The sequence below is a fragment of the Diadema antillarum genome, unplaced genomic scaffold (genome assembly GCF_040938485.1).
Source record: "Diadema antillarum isolate AM-2024a unplaced genomic scaffold, OU_Dant_1.0 seq00000781_RagTag, whole genome shotgun sequence".
In the NCBI taxonomy this organism is placed as follows: domain Eukaryota; kingdom Metazoa; phylum Echinodermata; class Echinoidea; order Diadematoida; family Diadematidae; genus Diadema; species Diadema antillarum.
In genome coordinates this window covers 59,850-78,326 of record NW_027271669.1, presented here as the reverse complement: position 1 = coordinate 78,326, position 18,477 = coordinate 59,850, and the positions used below count along the sequence as shown (strand labels likewise).

At 38.8% G+C, this 18,477-nt stretch overlaps 1 protein-coding gene across 1 annotated transcript; it reads right to left on the bottom strand.

Annotated features, from left to right (window-relative positions):
- Positions 1–6,740: 6,740 nt before the first annotated feature.
- On the bottom strand, positions 6,741–16,317 carry LOC139739060 (mitochondrial import inner membrane translocase subunit TIM14-like). The gene is made up of 6 exons (XM_071649673.1): positions 16,216–16,317; positions 11,530–11,581; positions 10,976–11,037; positions 10,203–10,279; positions 8,546–8,616; positions 6,741–6,987 (listed from the first exon to the last, which is right to left on the bottom strand). The coding sequence occupies exons 1-6, from the start codon at positions 16,216–16,218 to the stop codon at positions 6,914–6,916; spliced, it is 339 nt and encodes a 112-aa protein (XP_071505774.1). The 5' UTR covers positions 16,219–16,317; the 3' UTR covers positions 6,741–6,913.
- Positions 16,318–18,477: the final 2,160 nt, after the last annotated feature.

Below are 18,477 nucleotides of genomic sequence, written 5' to 3'. Positions count from 1 at the left end.
ATATGAATAAATAAACATATGTATATCTATCTATATATATATATATATATATATATATATATATATATATATATATATATATATGTATATATATATATATATATATACATACATATGTGTGTGTGTGTGTCGTAATATGCAATTGCACATAATAATCATATTTTAGGTTCAATATCAAGCTCCACGTATCACATACAAGTTCAAACAGTAATTATCACAGCTAGTCATTATTCATCCTGAAATGATGTGTATACAAGCACTTGGAAACATGTGTTTGTTTGCTTGTTTGTTTTTTCACGCGCGTGCATTTTACTCTTTACAATTTTGTTTGCCATGAATTCAGACTAGCATAGTCCATGGGCCAAGACCCGAAAAATGGGTTGCTGGTACCACCTGAGGTGGCCACAACCTTTTTGGTGTCAGTTTGTTTGTCGGGCATAGATATGCTTACCAAGCTATGATAGCATTTCCAAATGAGTAGCTTAGTCATAATAAATTATTTTTTAACCAATTTGGTCTTGTTTTTATATTCCTATACTTCTGAATCGAAACTAACCGCTATACAAAGAAGAACACTGTCTTCCGTATGTCCACAGGACTGGTGTTCTGTTGTAAACGCGGTGCGCTTAGTCTTTATTCAAGGCAGCGAAGGGAATATCCAAAGGGTTATGATGTCCACAGCTGTCACGCGGTGCGCTTAGTCTTTATCTAGACCAATGTACCGTTATCATATCTAAAGTTCCTCATAAAAGGGATTATCTTTACTGTTTTTATACTACCCTATCAACAAATACATCAGTTTTAAACAAAAATCACTCTGTTCATTTACAATATTATTCATTATAATGTATCGTAGTGTACCGGTACATTGTTTTTACATTATCTTATATTGTTGGAGGTAAATAAAGCGACATTGGCGTGGTATCAGCGTTTTCACCGTAGCGTTTTTCGCCGGAAAATGATAAATAATTGAAAAATACGGTAAAATTCAAGAGGAATTGCTTTTGTTGCTTCTGTTGTTTTTAGATTAAAGGATATACACTGTATCGTACGCTTTGGATATTCCCTTCGCCGTCTTGAATAAAGACTAAGCGCTGTGGACATCATAACCTTTGGATATTCCCTTCGCTGCCTTGAATAAAGACTAAGCGCACCGCGTTTACAACAGAACACCTGTGAACATACCATAGACCTGCATTTTACAGCTCTATGGAACATATAGAAGACAGTGCTCTTCTTTGTATAGCGGTTAGTTTCGATTCAGAAGTATAGGGATATAACAACGAGACCAAATTGGTTAAAAATTCATTTATTATGACTAAACTACTCATTTGGAAATGCTATCATAGCTTGATAAGCATATCTATGCCCGACAAACAAATTGACACCAAAAAGGTTTTGCCACCTCAGATGGTACCAATATCTGGCCTGGCCCATGGACCAGCAGTGCCCCTGGCAACCCATCATAAATTATCAAAAAGCATCCATGTGCCTTGGAGCAAGAGTCCAGAAACCTAGTCAGCTGCAGAGCTCTGAAAAGATGGTATTCGTGGTATTCATGTCTATTGTTCAGGGTCATTGTAAGCACACACTCACATACACATCATTGGTTCTTGTGTAAAGTTCAAGTTTGTACAGAGGGTTCAAATTGATTTTGACCAAAATCTGGAACTTAATCTTAGAATTGATCATGGATTTAACGAAACTGATTCAAGCTCTCATATTCAAATTACCTCCAACTAAATTGTACACTATTCAGCTGTTGCTCATATCAACGACAGTGTTATCTGATGTATAGTTTTCGAACTACATCATGTATTAAGGTTCAAAAGTGGGAAATCCACTGTCCTCAGTGGCAGGAGGACGGAAATGTGATTCCAAGGGGCGCTGTTGCATAAATTCGACGCCGACACATCTGCCATGTTTAGAACGTGCGAATAAAACCGATTCGTACGTCGAGTACTAGTAAGTAGTATGTCAAAAATGGTCGAAGTGCTAGTGATGTCGATCTCGGCTCGTCTCTAGGTTCAACCACTCTACGTGGTTGGTTCAGTATACAGTTAATATCGCTGAATAACTGCTGAACATGTACACAGAAAAAGTGCAGACAAGACGCACCCGTTTTTCTTTGATTGGCAGGTAAGGAGGAAATCCACCGAGAAAAAAAAAAATTAATTTATAAAACATAATGTGTATACAATCATATTATGTATGTATATATATATATATATATATATATATATATATATACATATACATACCTAGTACATAATCATTCTCCTGAATTATAATTCAGGAGAATGATTACGACCGTGGTGTGATATACACCTACATTTTTGCATGATTACACACATACACACAAACAGATATACACGCACACACACATGCATAACCTTCGAGATTTTTATACAATTATTCATTTAGACATAAGAATGCATTCATTCATACTGTTTAAAACTCTTAAGGCACACCTTTCCTGGCAAGCCTTGCGTGCGACTTGCAAAAAACAATTTTGACTACCCGGAGGCCCCCGTAGATGATCCGCACATGACAGTACCTAGCACGTATCTCAACCGTAGTCGCCCGGAGGTGCGCAAGCATATTTTTTTACCCGCAACCATGTTTAGGCCCTGTCACACCTTTCCGGGCAAGCTACTCGGGCTTGTTGCGTGTAGGGATTTTCTAGCATACCGGACATTCCTGAGGGCGGGAAATGATTTGAGCGAGTCAGCGCATGTGTCTTACTTGCTGGACGCGTTCTGCTTAAATTATACTTGCGAGTATACTGTGTGACCTTTGTACCAGCCGCATGGGGCTGACAACTCAGTGAAGAAATTCCTCTGATGGAATGGCTGAAATCCCACAGAATTTCATTATCTTGGCTGCATACGGGACTGCGAAGTACCTGCGTGGGAGTTGACTGGGAAGTGCTGCCGATAAGGGCCTCCTACTGGCGTTCTGCGTGGACCTCTCCGGGCATTCCCGTGACTCACCCGGAAGAAGTTTTGGTCATGCTCAAAACTTGGCTGCGGTTAAATCGGACTTGCGTGAGCACCTCCGGGCAACTACAGCCGAGATACGCGCTAGATACTGTCAGGTGCGGATCAACCGCGGAGAGCTCAGGGGAGTGAAAGCCGCAAAACTTCCCCAGATACGGTATGACAAGGCATGAATGGAAATAGCAAACATTCTTGTTCGCCCGCTGAAAATCTTCTACGTGCTGGAAACTACCTCCTCGCCACAAGCCCGCGTAGCTTGCCCGGAACGGTGTGACACGGCCTTTAGTAATTAATTTGATACACATTTACACAAAAATTTGTGCTGCAATGTCATCCACTCTATGTATTTCTACTGTTTATTTGTTCGGTTTAGGATAACAAAATTCCGATATAACGAAAGAAAACTGCCGGTCCCGAGGACTTCGTTATAACGGGAGTCCACTGTAATTGGAAAAGAAAGAAAAATTTCCTAAAGAGATTTCCAAAAATGCAAAAATCGAAATATGTCATTTTAAAATTTCATATTTTTTCAGAAAACATTTTTTGACCAGTCCCAATGAATATTCAGATAAGCGAACTGATAATGTGACAGTCATGCCCTCACAATTTTTATCGTATAAAAAACATGCATTGATAGCTAAAGATCAAAATATTTCTGAGTTCAGTGACAAGAGATAAGATGGAAATTTGTGCATTCTTTTTTTTCTCTTCTCATTTATTTCAAATATGTTTCATTTCCACAAGTTTCCTGGTTTGAAGAGAATAAGGTCTCTAACACAATGAGAAATTATAAATACAGTGTACATTAAAACACAGTGCAGATGTCATATCATTCATTTCTCGACAATATAGCACTCTAAAAACATAAGAATTGGAAGGCACCTGTCTTATTTATTACCTTCGTTGGCAGAATGATAAACAATCAAGCTTTTGTGGATTTCATAGTCAAAAGTGTAAGCGTTGTGTTGCATGCAAATGTTTCTAGTAACATTACCAGACAAACATTGCAGTCATTGAATTGACAGCCTACTAGCTGTTTGAAAAATCCCAGATGATTATGTTCCATTTTGGTTCCAAAGTTGCAGTGCTCACTGAAAAATCACCAAGGTAATGGAGGCAATTAGCTACATGAACACTACGAAACTAATAAAAGAACAGAGTACAGTGTACCGAATTTAAGTGATCATGTGGATGAATTCTACCTGATACCATCTAAAGACAAAAAAGGGGTAAATTTCAAGTAATTCATACTTTGCACTTTGGGTGACAACTTTATAAGCTCTCAAATGTCATCCGAAGCATAATATATCACTTAATACTGGCTGAAAAAAAAAACAAAAACAAAAACGAACAAACAAATAAACAAACAAACAACCGAACAAGTGTATACCTGTCTGAAGTTTCTTTGAAATGATTGCAAAAATGACAAAAATCAGACTTCAGATGTGAAGAACCAAGACATGAGAATGTCTACAAAAATTTACACAATGTGAGCATTCTGCAACATTTTTCACCAGGCATTCAATTGCTAACTCTTTTGGAGGAGTTTGCGCCTTTGAATGTTTCTGCAACAGATATATGGTGCTATGCAAATGCTGTGGATCAACATCATGTCTTGTTTTTATCTCTGAAAAATCTGGGGCCGTATTCTGAGAGCTAATTAAGTGTCTGATTAGCACTTAATTACCGAATTGGTATTCTGAGAGCATGATTAAGTAGGGGGTATATTAACTACCATAGCAACAAGCGTTTTGGCGGGAAGGACTTACGCGTTTGCGCGTATCAATGCGCGTGCACCTCTGAGAGGACTTAATCACAGAGTTAATTACGAATCGGTATTCTGAGGGTGTAATTAAGTATGAAAGTTAATGGAAAACTTAATGATACCAAAGAGTGTCATTAACTACTCCGATATCACGCAATACATCGTGTTTTCTCTGCCACAACGATGCTTACCGTCTTCGGTAACCGAGGAGCGAGTGAATGTTGTTATCGTGGTATCCGTAGAATTCAGAGAAAAAACAGAAATACAGCCGATCTTCGAGGAATTTTGTCATTTTATGTGAGCAAAGAGGTTGAGATCTTCGCGTGCATAGGTGAGGGGTTGTAATCAAATACCGGAGTGTGCGCACGGAGCTCTTGGGTTGTAATTAAAGGGGGCGTGGAGGAGCGCGCATTGAGGGCATATTTGCGCGTGTAATCATCATTTTGGCTTCTAACAACGCGTCTGATTGGATGGAATAACAGTTAGATGGGAGGGACCTAAGATAATTACAGGGGACTTAATCATACCTTAATTACGTCCTCAGAATACCGATTTTGCCCATGATTAAGGGGTAATTAACTTCACGACTTAATCACGAAGTTAATTACAGACTTAATTACGACCTCAGAATACCACCCCTGACATTTTATGAAAATTTAGAGTTACTCCAGGGCTCAACGTGGCAGTGGCCAGGTGGCCTGATCGGACATCTAAAATTTAAAATAAATTATCAGATTTTCTTTAATTTGGGGCCACTACATTTCTTTTTCAGTCCGTCAAAATTTAATGTTGGAAGATTTCAGGGGCCAAAACAGGCCTGAAGAGAAAAAAGTCACTAATTTTCAGTCACTGACAGATTTCATGTTTACACAATTTGATACAATTTAGTTTATCAGAGAGTGCTCAAAGCACATAGGGATGTCATCGAGAGGTCTTTTGCCGACATGTAAACATAAAACAAAAAAGTTATTAAATCCATATAAAAGTAGCCATACCAAAGTGGGTTGACATCTGGTTACTATCTTAGCTGATTTCTTTAAGCGGTGCACATAGTTTAAACAATAATGTGTCCAAAAGCACCGCATAATTTTACCAAGAAAGAAAGAGTGCAGAGGCACTTGTTACAGGGTTGTTGTTGCTTTTTTGTCCTTTTGGGGTTACATGAACCTGTTTATCAGAACACACGTTCTCTCAGAGAGCAGATTTCATCTCAAATGCAAACAAACATTTAAAAAACACAAGTCATTGTAAACAAATAATGCATGCGAATTTCATTTCCCTTAACACTTCAAGAAATGCAGAGTGTAACCATTTCCAAATGAGGAAACAAGTGATATACACCACTGCCATAATCACGCATGTAGTCCACTTGTTGAAACCATTTCAGCTCATCATTCCAACACTTTATCAAGCTTCTGGAGAAATTCCACTCCATCAGGATCTCCTTCCGTCTGTCAGGAGTATAAAGCTGGAAGATCTTCATAAATAATCTCTGAGTTTCTCTGATATCAAATTCTTCAAGAGTCCAATCCCATTTCAAAGTAAATTTGTGCCACCAAAGATCCTACACACTATAAGATGGTCAACTCTCAGTCGAAAAGTGAAACGCTGCCGCTTGGAATTATAGGATTTGTAAGGAGTGCGCCAACTAGCGATGAGCGGGGAAAGTTTCCAGGTGAGCTGTACGTACTTTCCCCGATATGTTTGTGTAGGACCAAGACAGGCTATAAGACAAGAAGAAAGGAATTTTCTGTAAAGAATCATGAGTAAACCTAAGAATTGGTGCAGTGCATTAAAGTGCATCAATAGCTACACCAAAACATCAGCAGGTTTATCATTATTTCGATTTCTAAAAGACGGTGCCCAGCTAGTTTTTGTCTCACTTCCCTGGTTACAGAGGACGGTAGACTCGAACATAGCTCGCTCAACTCTGCTCACAGGTCGCTACACTCGCTGTGACTGTACACGTCCGCAAATTATTGCAAGCTGCCTTTGCAAAAGGCTAATACTTGTTTGATCTATACACGCTCAATGCTTGCGGGCAACAGCCACTTCCATTTCACCAGTGGCCGTGTAAAATTGGGAGAGTTGGCCATCTTACGTAGTGTGTAGGATCTTTGGTGCCAACAGCAAGGAATGGCGGTGAGCTTCATAACTTCTTTCCTTGGCTCTCCATGTAGTCTTTGGCTTCGTTGATTTTTGCAGCAATGTATGGAGAACCACCTGGGAGGTAGAAAAATGCAGGACAAAAAGAGAAAGGAGTAGCATTAAAATAAAGATTCCAATGTGTGGGTCTACTGAAAGACTGCATTCTGCACTTAGAGATTAGATTCTATACGCAGATGGGTCACGTGGTTTCTAAAGTACGTCAAACAGCGTCAAATAGAGTAGCGGAGATGTCTCCGCGACCTCTCACCAGTTTTTCTGGTCTCCAGCAGGTCTCGGCAATGTCTCTGAGACGTCTCAGAGACATCGCGGAGTCATCTCAGCAGTCCCGGATATGATTAGTTTCCGTGATGTCTCTGCAACTTATGGAGACGTCTCGGAGACGTCGCGGAGACTTCGCGAAAAATCAAACATGTTTAAATTTCTTGCGACTCCTCGGAGACTGTGTAATTTTCAAAACACGTCTCGGAGACGCCGCGGAGACGTCTCTGCAAGTAGCAAAATCTGGAGTCGCAAACTAGTTTCAAGCCCGGTGAGATACCCACTTAAGCACCAGTGCATGAATTGATGACTATTCAGGTCACTTTAATGGCTACGTTTATCAGCTCCCCAGTTTCAGAACTTTATGCAGTACTGACTTCACTGAAGTGTAATTCTACTGATCATATTCTCCCTTTCTAGCTGAAAAATACAAATGTTCTGGAAACAGAAAGACAGATTGAGCCAAACATGTACAATCACAGCACATCACTGTCTATAGAATATAACGAAATGCCTGCCTTTATTTCAATATCAAAAGTGTTTGTGAGTTGATTTTTTTTTAAACAGAAGACTTACTAAAAAAAAGTTGAAAGACTAGTGAATGGGAGAAGAGAGACTGCTCAACCTCAATAAGTCCTGTTTGACGAAACTTCACTTATACTTCCTATATAAAAAATTACACATTCCAAACAGCAAAGAGCAATGGAAGGGTGTTTACTCTTTCAGGTTGGTCTCATGGATTGGTTTGCTTGGTTCCATAATTTGACTGGAGCATATAACAGTTCCACAAAGAAGAAATTTGACATTTTAGAGTTTGCCAGCTTTTTAGATCAAACAACCTGTTGAGTTCCTCCTCCTTCCCCCCCCCCCCTCCTACCCCCCCCCCCCCCCAACACACACACACACTTAATGGAATGGTATAGTTCTTGTTGAGATGTGGATTCAGGTTTGAACTTTTTGTGAGATAATTAGAAACCACTTATATGAAAATCATACATTTCAAAGAGGAATTGAAAGTTTATTGGATGAAAATTGGCTCTGAAAGGGCTGAGATATCCAGCAACAAAGTGGTTACTGTAAAACATGATATATTCGCGGCATGAAATTTTCACGAATTGGAGCTGACAGCCTTTTTCGCGGCATGAAATTTTCGCGAATTGCCACTGGTGTTCAATGCATGTAGTGTAGACAAAAACTTTCGCCTGCATTTTAATTTCACGAATTTTGGCGCTCGCGAAATTATAATGCACGCGAAAATTTCTCGTTTTACAGTAATATTTAGGTCACGAAAAGTTAAAACCTGAATCCCCATCTCCACCAAAACTATATCATTCCCTTAACTTTTGTGTCTTACCTTTATCTGGGTGATTTAGAAGCATTATCCGTCTATGTGCCTCACGAACCCGGCTCTTGTTCGCAGATGCGCTGAAGAATAAACACATGATTCAAATAAATGCAGTAGCTCCCATTCAATATGAGTAAACAAGCAGGTTTCATTCACACTCATACATCTAGATCTTTGATATTAAGATATCACACTATAAGTGTTTCATGTCACATAATTCATGGTGAGAAATGATATTTTAGAAGTAGATGCCTTCTTCAGTCATGAAAAACTTGGAGAGCAACCTCAGAGAACAAACTCTTCTTATCTGCAAAACTGCATTTTTTTTTCATATCTACTAAGGTTTACCAGCATGTGTGGTAATTCAGCAATCTAGACATCCACTCACTATCAGCTTGAATTCATAGCTGATAAGAATCTTCAAGGGAATCCAAACCTTAAGAGCAATGTGTATCGAGTGAAAGCAGCAACATTAGTAGAACAAATTAGTGAAAGCTTGAGGGAAATCAGACAATTATTGCAACAGCTATTAATTTTTATAGTTTTAGTGTTGGAACCGCTGGTAGAGAGGACTACTAGAGGTTATGATGTAGGCCTATGCATTGACAACAATATAAAGAAAATTAAAAAAAAAAATCACTTTTCTTGCATAATGAAAGAGCACTTGACTAACCGCTTTCAGAAAGCAGGGGGAATAATTGCTACCCTATATGTCACAGTCAAGTTGATGGAATGTGTAATTTTCATGAATATTGAATTTTTGTGGAATACTCTTCTCTCCCTCTCCGACTTTTCTTTTCACTTCCTTAATTTCTTTTTGTTTTCGGTCTTTAATCAGGACTAACTACACAGTAAACCTCAAACATATTCTCTTCATTTTAAAATAGATTTACCCAATAGTCTCTTGATTGGTTATGAAACAGAGAAGTACATATGTGACCTGCCACAACAAAAGGATCCAAAAGCTCCTGACGGCTGAGCCGAGAAAATCTAGTTTTAAGTCTGATCATCAAAATTGGTCAAAACCATCAAATTTCTGTTTAATGTTTGTTTGTTTTTTGTTTTTTTTTGAGGGGTGTTTGCATAATGTTGCAATCTAATATCTCGTTTATTTTCTGCTGAAATTTTGAAGCTAAATGAACGAAGGAAAGGCAAGAAATTAGTGTTTTTCTGGGCCATGATTTTTTGATTTTTAACAGAACAAGAATGTGTCCAAAGATTTGGATTCAACGCCCAAGATGGACTCCGCCCTAGCAACTTGGGAGTGATCATCTTCGTTAGTGTGTGGCATCCTGGTCACTGATTGGTTGTGTGCAGACCGCTGGCGCTAAGTTTGAATGAACATTGTGGATGTCGCTAGGAGCATACCTTCTACTGTACTGTCAAGAGGTGAAAACTGTCTTGCCTCCCCTTGATCACAATTGCAGAGGAAAGAAAACTTTGAAAGCGTTTTTTTTTTTTCAAACTGTGATTTCCTAGACCACTAAACATTGTCTCATAAAATCATCAATATCGCTTCAACCAAGTATTTTTATGAGTTGCACTATGTATGAAATTAAAGCAAAAGAGTAAGGGAATAATGTCATATAATTTTTCAGAAAATTGACCACTCTTGACTTTCAGAATCTTTGGTTATAGCATGTTACATGTATACAAGGACACTCACCTCACACCAAGGATAAGACTGGCTTCCCTTTTGGACATTTTTGGTTCAAATCCTCCCTTGTAGTATGTGTTGAAATTCTGGACAAAGGAACAAAAAGACATAGGTATATCATGATAATTAATTAATAATACAATATTAAACTAGTTCAGTGTGTGTAAATTCAAAAATCATTTCATTTTGTCAGGATTAAACATGGTTCAGTAGTTGAAACAAAAATGTAGACCATTGTGTTGACCTTGGGTGGTTGTTGTTGTTGCTTTTTCTTTTCTTTTCGTGTCAGTCTATATCTGGCTTTTACAGATCAGAAGTGCATTCACATTTTTTTTTTTCAAAATTTTTGGAATATACATTAAAAACTCAGGAATTCTAGATATCAGGAGAAAATGTGTGACCCACTTTTGCATACTGATGCACTACAACATGCAAACATGTTGATACAATGGAAATTCATTCTCTATTGTAATGACAAAAGAGAAAGAGGAAATGTTGGAGGTTTTATTGTAAATCAACTGCCATAATAATCTACTGCTTTCATTAATAACAGATAACATCCATCGGTGAACATTCATTTCTTTTGCTTTACAAGCAAATCCATGAACAACAACAACAACAAAATCTTCTTATGCTCAGGCCTGAGAACATGCATATTTGAAATGAGACTTATTCCAATGAATACATGTTCATACAGATGACGGTCCACACACGAAGCCTTTGCCACATAGTAAAGGTAATGAAGTATAGGGCAAACTTTTGTTGTTTGCATCTGTACTTACAAACTTTGGCATCTTGCTGGCATTCTGTTGAACAATTTTCCCAGTCTGCAGAGCTAGCCTTCCTGCAATGCCATATCATAATAATATTTCAATCAAAATTCTCGTTCCAAGCATGACGCATCTTGCATTAGCTCAGTATCATCACCTGATCACTCTTTGCTTCTTTACATACTACTACAGTGGACTGAATTGAGAGGTAAGACATGTAACTGTGGTACAAATGCTTTCTTCAGAATAGAAAGGCAATCACCTTTAGTCCTCAGCTTTTTATATCACAGTAGATGAAAGTCTACTACCTGATTGTTTTTACTTCAATGCCACTTTATTTGAACAAAGATGATCATTTATTCTGTTTATCAGTAAAAATCATAAACATTCCTCAACTGCCTATTGCCGAAGTGAAAAAGAATGTAATTACAGTGGAAAAACTTAGGCATACAATGGAGTCCTCTTATTACACAATGCCTTCGAGCAGTAATTAAGTATACATGTATATCAATGAGACAAACAATAGACTAATGAGGTACACAAGGGTCCAGGCCAGGTGTTATTACCTAGATATGCTGCGGCTGCAAGCCCAAGTCCAGCTACAATCAGCGATGATGCCTAGTGGAAATAGAGGAGATGTATGCAAAGCATTACCAACATCTTCTAACAAGTTCTATGTGCCTAATGTGGTTCTGATGATAAATCTCTACAAAGTGGGAACTCATAGACAACAACATATTGACATCAAACACTTTATTGAAGTATTTCAAGGCCAGCTGCTGGGGGAAACTATTAATTAACTTTCTCAAATCAATTCATGCATGAGTTGTGAACACTGACTCTGCCTTCTGCACTGGTGCACCTTTTCTCACCTTAAAGGGATGGTGTAGTATTGGTTGACATGAGGATTCAGCTTTTAAACTTTTTGCGAGATACATTGCACTTAGGATCTACTTTTGAAATGTCAAAAAGCATATAATTCAAAGAGGACTACAAAGTTTATTTGATGAAAATCAGTTTTCTAATGGCTGAGATATCAAGAAACAAAGTAAAACAAAATGATCCTAATGAAAGGTGGGTCCCACATTTTATTAAGATTGCAATGTTCGGCTATCTCAGCCATTTCAAGCCCAATTTTCATCACTTAAACTGTAAATTTCTCTTAGAATTACGCTCTTTCATATTTCAGGTTGTACTTAAGAGGTTTCTCATCATCTCACACCAAAAAAGTTTGAAACCTGAAGCTCTAGATAATGTAATCAATCTGTTGGTAATGAATTGGTGAGGCATCAAAATGACCTCTTGACATCCAGACCATGCCACACATAGAAAGACTGCAGACTCCCAGCCTTCCTTCCCTTGAATATCGAAGGAGACGAGGTGACATGATCCAGGTATATAAGATCATCCACAGCCTGGACAGAAGCCCAAGTAATGCCTTCTTTGAATATGCTACTTCCAATACAAGGGGGTATACTGAAGCTCACCAGAAACATATGCAAGACCAAGCACAGGCAAAAAACCTCCAGCAAACGAATAATAAATGAATTGAATTTTCTGCCAGAGAATGTGGTCAATGCCCCCTTAGTGATCACTTTCAAATGGAGACTGGACCAAGCATGGAGAAACCAACATTTCAGCTCCACATTATAATACACGTAGACGAAAATGCTGACAGCATTGAAGAGAGCCAGAGAAACTGTCAGAAAATAACACCAAAAGAAAATAGAAAAGCACTCTGAGAGCGCAGACCTCCGCCAAGCATGCAGCTCATTTCGACCACTGATCTTGTTCTTCCAATGGAGATATCAGTGATTTCCACGCATTGTGTGCTGAAAGTCACCTGATTTCCCAATATAGCCTTTGTTACGTCATAAACCCTCAGCTGCATGGCGTGCCTCGCCCTAGCAGAAACTAGAGCACGCACTTTAGTGCGCGCATGCAAACCTCAAATACGCGCAGCCTGAACTCCCAAGTTCATTGACCCTACCTGCCAAAATAGCAAAAATCCTTCATTAATTCCCCCAAAATTCTCGGATCACTACCACAAGTTAATCGTTTGTTACTTGTGTCATTCTCAATATTTCCTGCAAGTTTCATCCCAATCCGTTAACTACTTTTTGAATTATTTTGCACACAGACAAACTAACTAACTACCTAACTAACTAACGAACGCACAAACCAATGGTAACGAAAACATAACCTCCTCCCTTGGCGGAGGTAATGAAAGTAATAGAAAGGATGAGTCTAGACCACAAGAGCAAGAAGCCAAGAACTGGAAGCCCGACTGCTGTGTGACAGCAGCATTCATTCAGAATCTCGGTTAAAGATTAAAATGTAAAGTACTGTAAAAGTGAGCAAAGCAGAAGCTAGCGCGAAAATGAAAGCAAACAAATATTTTTGCATGCCACATGTTACAATAATTAATGTCCTAATTCCATGGCATCAAAAACACAAGAAATACATCTTACCCCGCCAAGCGTGAAAAATTACTCGGGCGAAAATATTCACTCTTACAGTACCAGTTGAATTTGAAACAAGTGTATTATGGGCACCCGAACCAAGGTTTGACCTCCTGAGCTGTGCCATGATTTGACCATGCACAAAAATACATAAATTTCTATATTAGGAGGCATGTCAAATGTTGGACTGCATTGAGCCATTGTGGTCAAATTTGCTAAAGCAACCAATCAGTCGAACAGACGTTTAACTAACCAGATTTCTAGCCCTAGTAGAACTAGAGTTGTGCCTAACCCCGGCGCGGGGCACTGCAGTAACAGCACCCTAACCAATTGTATGCAGTTTAATAGTGAAGTAATCGAGTGCACTGCAATTCTGTAAACAACTCATCGTTCAAAACGACACTTGGATTCGCAACGAAAGCCACATGTTGTAATACCATATTGTTGAATATTCTAGTGACTATATCCCTCACCATTACCTCCAAAAACAAGATTAATCGTCATCATCTTTGAGATCATCTCCATGAGATGCGGTTCATTCGCCATTTTGAACATATCACATAAGTAAAATGATCTGCGCATGCACGAATGAATATTCATTTACAGGTTCTCAGCTACATGTAGCCGTCCTGATTTTTTTTTTCCACACCCATACATTGTGTATTATGATATGTGCTACGTTTTATCCATACCCAATCGACAGCAAGGCTGTTTGCGCATGCACTGTGTAAGTTGTACAATGATACAAAGTGCAGGACTAAAACCTCTGATAAAATCTTTCACTGGGCTCTTATAAAACTGGGGTGGTATTCTGAGACTGTTTTATCTCTGTTGTAAGTCTGTTGTAACAAATCGGTATTCTGAACACCGTTTTATCTCTGTTGTAACTTCTGTTGTAACTTCTGTTGTAACTTGTGTTTTATCTTGCGCACTCTTTGCCTGCGCATACCATTGTCTTAGGGTATGCGCACGCGCGTAACAGTGGGCGCAAACCTGAACACCCATTAGATTACACGGTATTCTGAAAACTGTTTTATCTTCTGTTGTAAGTCATGCCCCGTGCAAATTTATGCTTCTGAGATAAAACAGGGTGGAAGGTGTTATAACCCCGTTGTAACTTTCGTTTTAGCTTATGTTAGATGGTGAGATTATTCATCAACTCAATATTGTGGTATGCGAGTTCAAAATAAAAAAGATACACAAAAAATAAAAACAATGTAAGTACAGAAAGGCAAATGATATAGCAGTTTGACAAAATGTTAACTCATTCCACAATACAAAATTTGGTAACGGTAACATTGCAAGTACATACGCGTAGCATAATTATGCACATATAATAAAAACACAAACACATGAACAGAAAGGTCACCGGCACTGTCGGCAGTAACTTGTTTTAAGCACTATTCATTTCAAAAATATCCTTCGAAATATAAAATATTTTTTAATATGATTTCACTATCTTCACCAATAAGAATTCATTATCAGTACCTTTGGGTGTTTTAAAAATATTTATTGCTGGGGATGGCGCGAATCCTGAGAAAAGTATTAGAAGTCTAAGGTTCCATGATGGAACTTTACGTGATAATGATCGCCAAGAGATATCTTGTGAAGATAGTGACAACAACAACAACAACAATAATAATGATAATAATAACATGGCATTGCAAGGGCTTAACTTAGTTTAGAAGCGTCTAGTTCCCCATAAACCATGAAATTTGGGTTCCTCTTATGAACGCCAGATATCTTTTTATTTTTTCAACAACATCTCAAATAAAAAGACTCAATCTGAGATAGCTTTGCGAATCCCCCACTGCACCAACTATACGTCAAAACCGGTAAGAAGACATAATGATCAAGCTTCTGTTGTAACTTTATTTTATCTCTGGCTCTCTTTACCTGCGCATACCATTGTCCTATTTGTGCGCACGCCAGAGAATGAGCGCTTGTTAAAACGCGCAGAGTTAAGCAAGGCGCATTTGCCCAAGGGAGCAATCTTATTGGTTGAAATGTCTTAGATGCTACTTCTAACAATATTTCCTATTGGATATGATTATTGCGATGGGCGTGGCTTTCATGACTTACAACACCGCTAAAACAGTTTTCAGAATACCAATTAACAACTGTTTTAGCGGTGTTGTAACTCACGGACTTACAACAGTAGTTACAACAGAAGTTACAACAGAGATAAAACAGTGTTCAGAATACCACCCCAGATGATCATATTGTAAATCGATTTCCGCGCCTCTGATTGCATCTTATCTAACCGTATGGCTACGAATTTCCATGTAAAAATCCTGTATTTTGGTCTCTGGTCACCAAAATACTAAGCCATATCAGGTGGTACATCGATAGCCATACTATAGCCTAAGGGCTGCATGCATTGCGACCCCGACTCGGTCATACGGGTTGGGGTCGCTGGTGTGGTGGGACGTGCGGTTACTGAGTAAAGTTGTGCTATGCATGCCCACGATGCCATACGCTTGAATGAATGAATGTCATTATCATTCTTAATATGAAATTTTATAGTTACACAGAAAATAATTGGAATGTCAATAATTTAAAAGACATGATTAGGAAATAGGTATTCCTGCCAGTTTTATAGCAACTCAACTGCAATTAAAATTGTTCTCTGAATCGTAAAGTTAAACCCAACACGATATTCAACGAGTGGGACTTAGATAATGCCAATGCCTTCGAACACCACTTTCAATCTATCAATTATTTTATATTTTGGAGAGAATTCAACATTTTCAGTAAACCACCATGGTTACTATCATTACTGATACTCACCATTTTTGTACGTGTTACCAAAGGAGTTCGTTGCCAGATTTCTTCGATCTAATTTAAAGCCTGATCATGGATCATTCTTCTCGCTTGACTCTGCTCCGCACGACACGACATACAGGCCTTTTCTTGCGTAAGCCTGCCGATTTTGCGCAACAACTGGTCGCATTCATAGCCATAGCGCATAAGAAACCACGTTGAAAAAGTCATGAGCAAGCTGCACCTGCACCATCATTCATCCGAGCCACAGGTGTACATCCGAGCACTGTTTGCTGTAGACAATATACCCACAGCTGTGGACATATACCCCGTCCGTTCCTCGGCAAAGTTGCCTAAATCGGAGATCTACTTTAGATCTTGACCAGTAAATACTCGTTCTCTTATAGCTATCTCAGAAGGATCTACACTTGTGAATATTATTAATGTAATGATAGTTTATTGAGAATACATGGTAGGAAGCACAATGCCTGAACAAATTAACTTTAATAAAACTTTGTTATCAGTAGCATACGATAGGTACGTTTCCCACAGAATTTTGAGAGCGAAAACTTCAAAAGCAGTTTAGAGCGATTCTTTTCACCGCTCTCTCTTTGCTTTTCAGGAACGTCACTATAATAGATGAATATAAGCCGCAGTATGTATTCAAAATGTAATGTCTTTTTTTCTGAGGTTGTAGACCTTCATGGCATACTAACATAAATGCAGGGGCCGCGGAACGTTTTTCAGTGTGGGCACGGTGAGAACTTTTTTACAAGATGCATGTTCTTGCGTGTTTTATCGACTTGAAACGGCCCTACTTGTTTAAGGTAGCAGGATATTTGATGTGGATTATTATTGAACAATTTGCCTATAAAGTGGTAGCATTCAGATAAACTTCTTGCATTAATTCTTACAATAAATTTCATGAACGCTGTCGGTTAAGCAATCAAACAGAAAAGACCTGCACACGAGGGTGTACATAGTATGAAGGGATATTTCTCCTCCAACACGAAGGTGATTTTACATTTTCAGACCTGAAATTCAGCGATTTGGTGCAAACTTTTGGTGCAGTATACTTGGAATTTTTTCTAGCTCTCCCCCCCCCCCAAAAAAAAGGGGGTAATGGTAATGATTCGGACTTTCTTTTTTCAGGGAAGTGTAATAGCAAAATCACGGAGTATAGCTCTTATTCCGAGTGTACATCTCTGTGTATGTACAAAGTCTAGTGAAGTAGAGCTTAGGTGAGGACGTGGGAGGGATTTCCCCTCCCTCTATTCGACGGAGCTTTTGCGCTTTAAAAATTGAAATAAAGCGATCTGAAACACTTTTTTTTTGTGGGAAATTCGGAAATTGTCATTCCCCAAAGTCTCCCCAAAGTCTAGTCTATAACACAGAGGGGACCAATAAATGGGAGGGTGACAAGATACCCCTCCCATATTAGAGGGAGCTTTTTTTTTCCTTTTTTTTTCATTAATTTTTAGAACTGAAATTCAACTTGGGCACTTTTCTATTGGAATATCTGGAAATTGGTCAATAGAGAAGTACAAGTCTGTGGAAGGAGACACAGCAGGAGGATGTGGGAGGGGATAAGCCATGCAGGGCCATCCCCCCTCCTACAATGAGGAAGATTCTGTATACTCTGATTGCAGTTAAACGTTTTGGGGCATATAGGCCTAAATATTTGGAGAACTCAAAGTGTTGCCATATAGTCTATACTTGTAAGATGCACTTCAGGGTGGGGCATACTGGGAGAAAGCATGGGAGAGTGCTATCTCCACCCTTCCCGTACGAGGGAGCTTATTGCCTTTTTAAAGTTGAAATTGAGATATCTCGTTTATCATACGCATATTTGATGGAATATTCGGAAAATTATCCCCCCCCCCAAAAAAAAAAATGGATCGGGGAACTGAGAGAGGAAAGCGTTGATTAAAATGGGATATTTTCCTTGTAGGCCTATATAATTATACATGAAGGAAATATTGATTTTTCGGAATGTAAGTGGTGCTTAGACGGGAACTTTATGTAAGGGCGGAATCTTAGGAAATTCAAATTTAATGATCTTTTCCCCGATTCCCCCTTTTTTTCTTCCTTTATTTTTCTTTTTTTTCCACGAACCAAAAGTGTGTGTGGCGGGGGGGGGGGGGGGACAGCCCCCTTCCCCCCCCCCCCCCGGCTCCGTGGCCCCTGAAATGAACTTCAGCATGGCTCTGTACATTTCTAATACTCGGAATCAATGTTTGCAATATCTTTGGTTTTTGCTATCCATATTGCCGGACAAGCTTTCTGGTT

Excerpts from the sequence above, each read along its gene's own strand:
- LOC139739060 (XM_071649673.1), bottom strand. Across the intron at positions 8,617-10,202 it reads AGTCTTATCCTTGGTGTGAG|CGCATCTGCGAACAAGAGCC; the intron begins GTGAGTGTCCTT and ends TTTATTCTTCAG. Across the intron at positions 6,988-8,545 it reads TCTAAATCACCCAGATAAAG|GTGGTTCTCCATACATTGCT; the intron begins GTAAGACACAAA and ends TCTACCTCCCAG.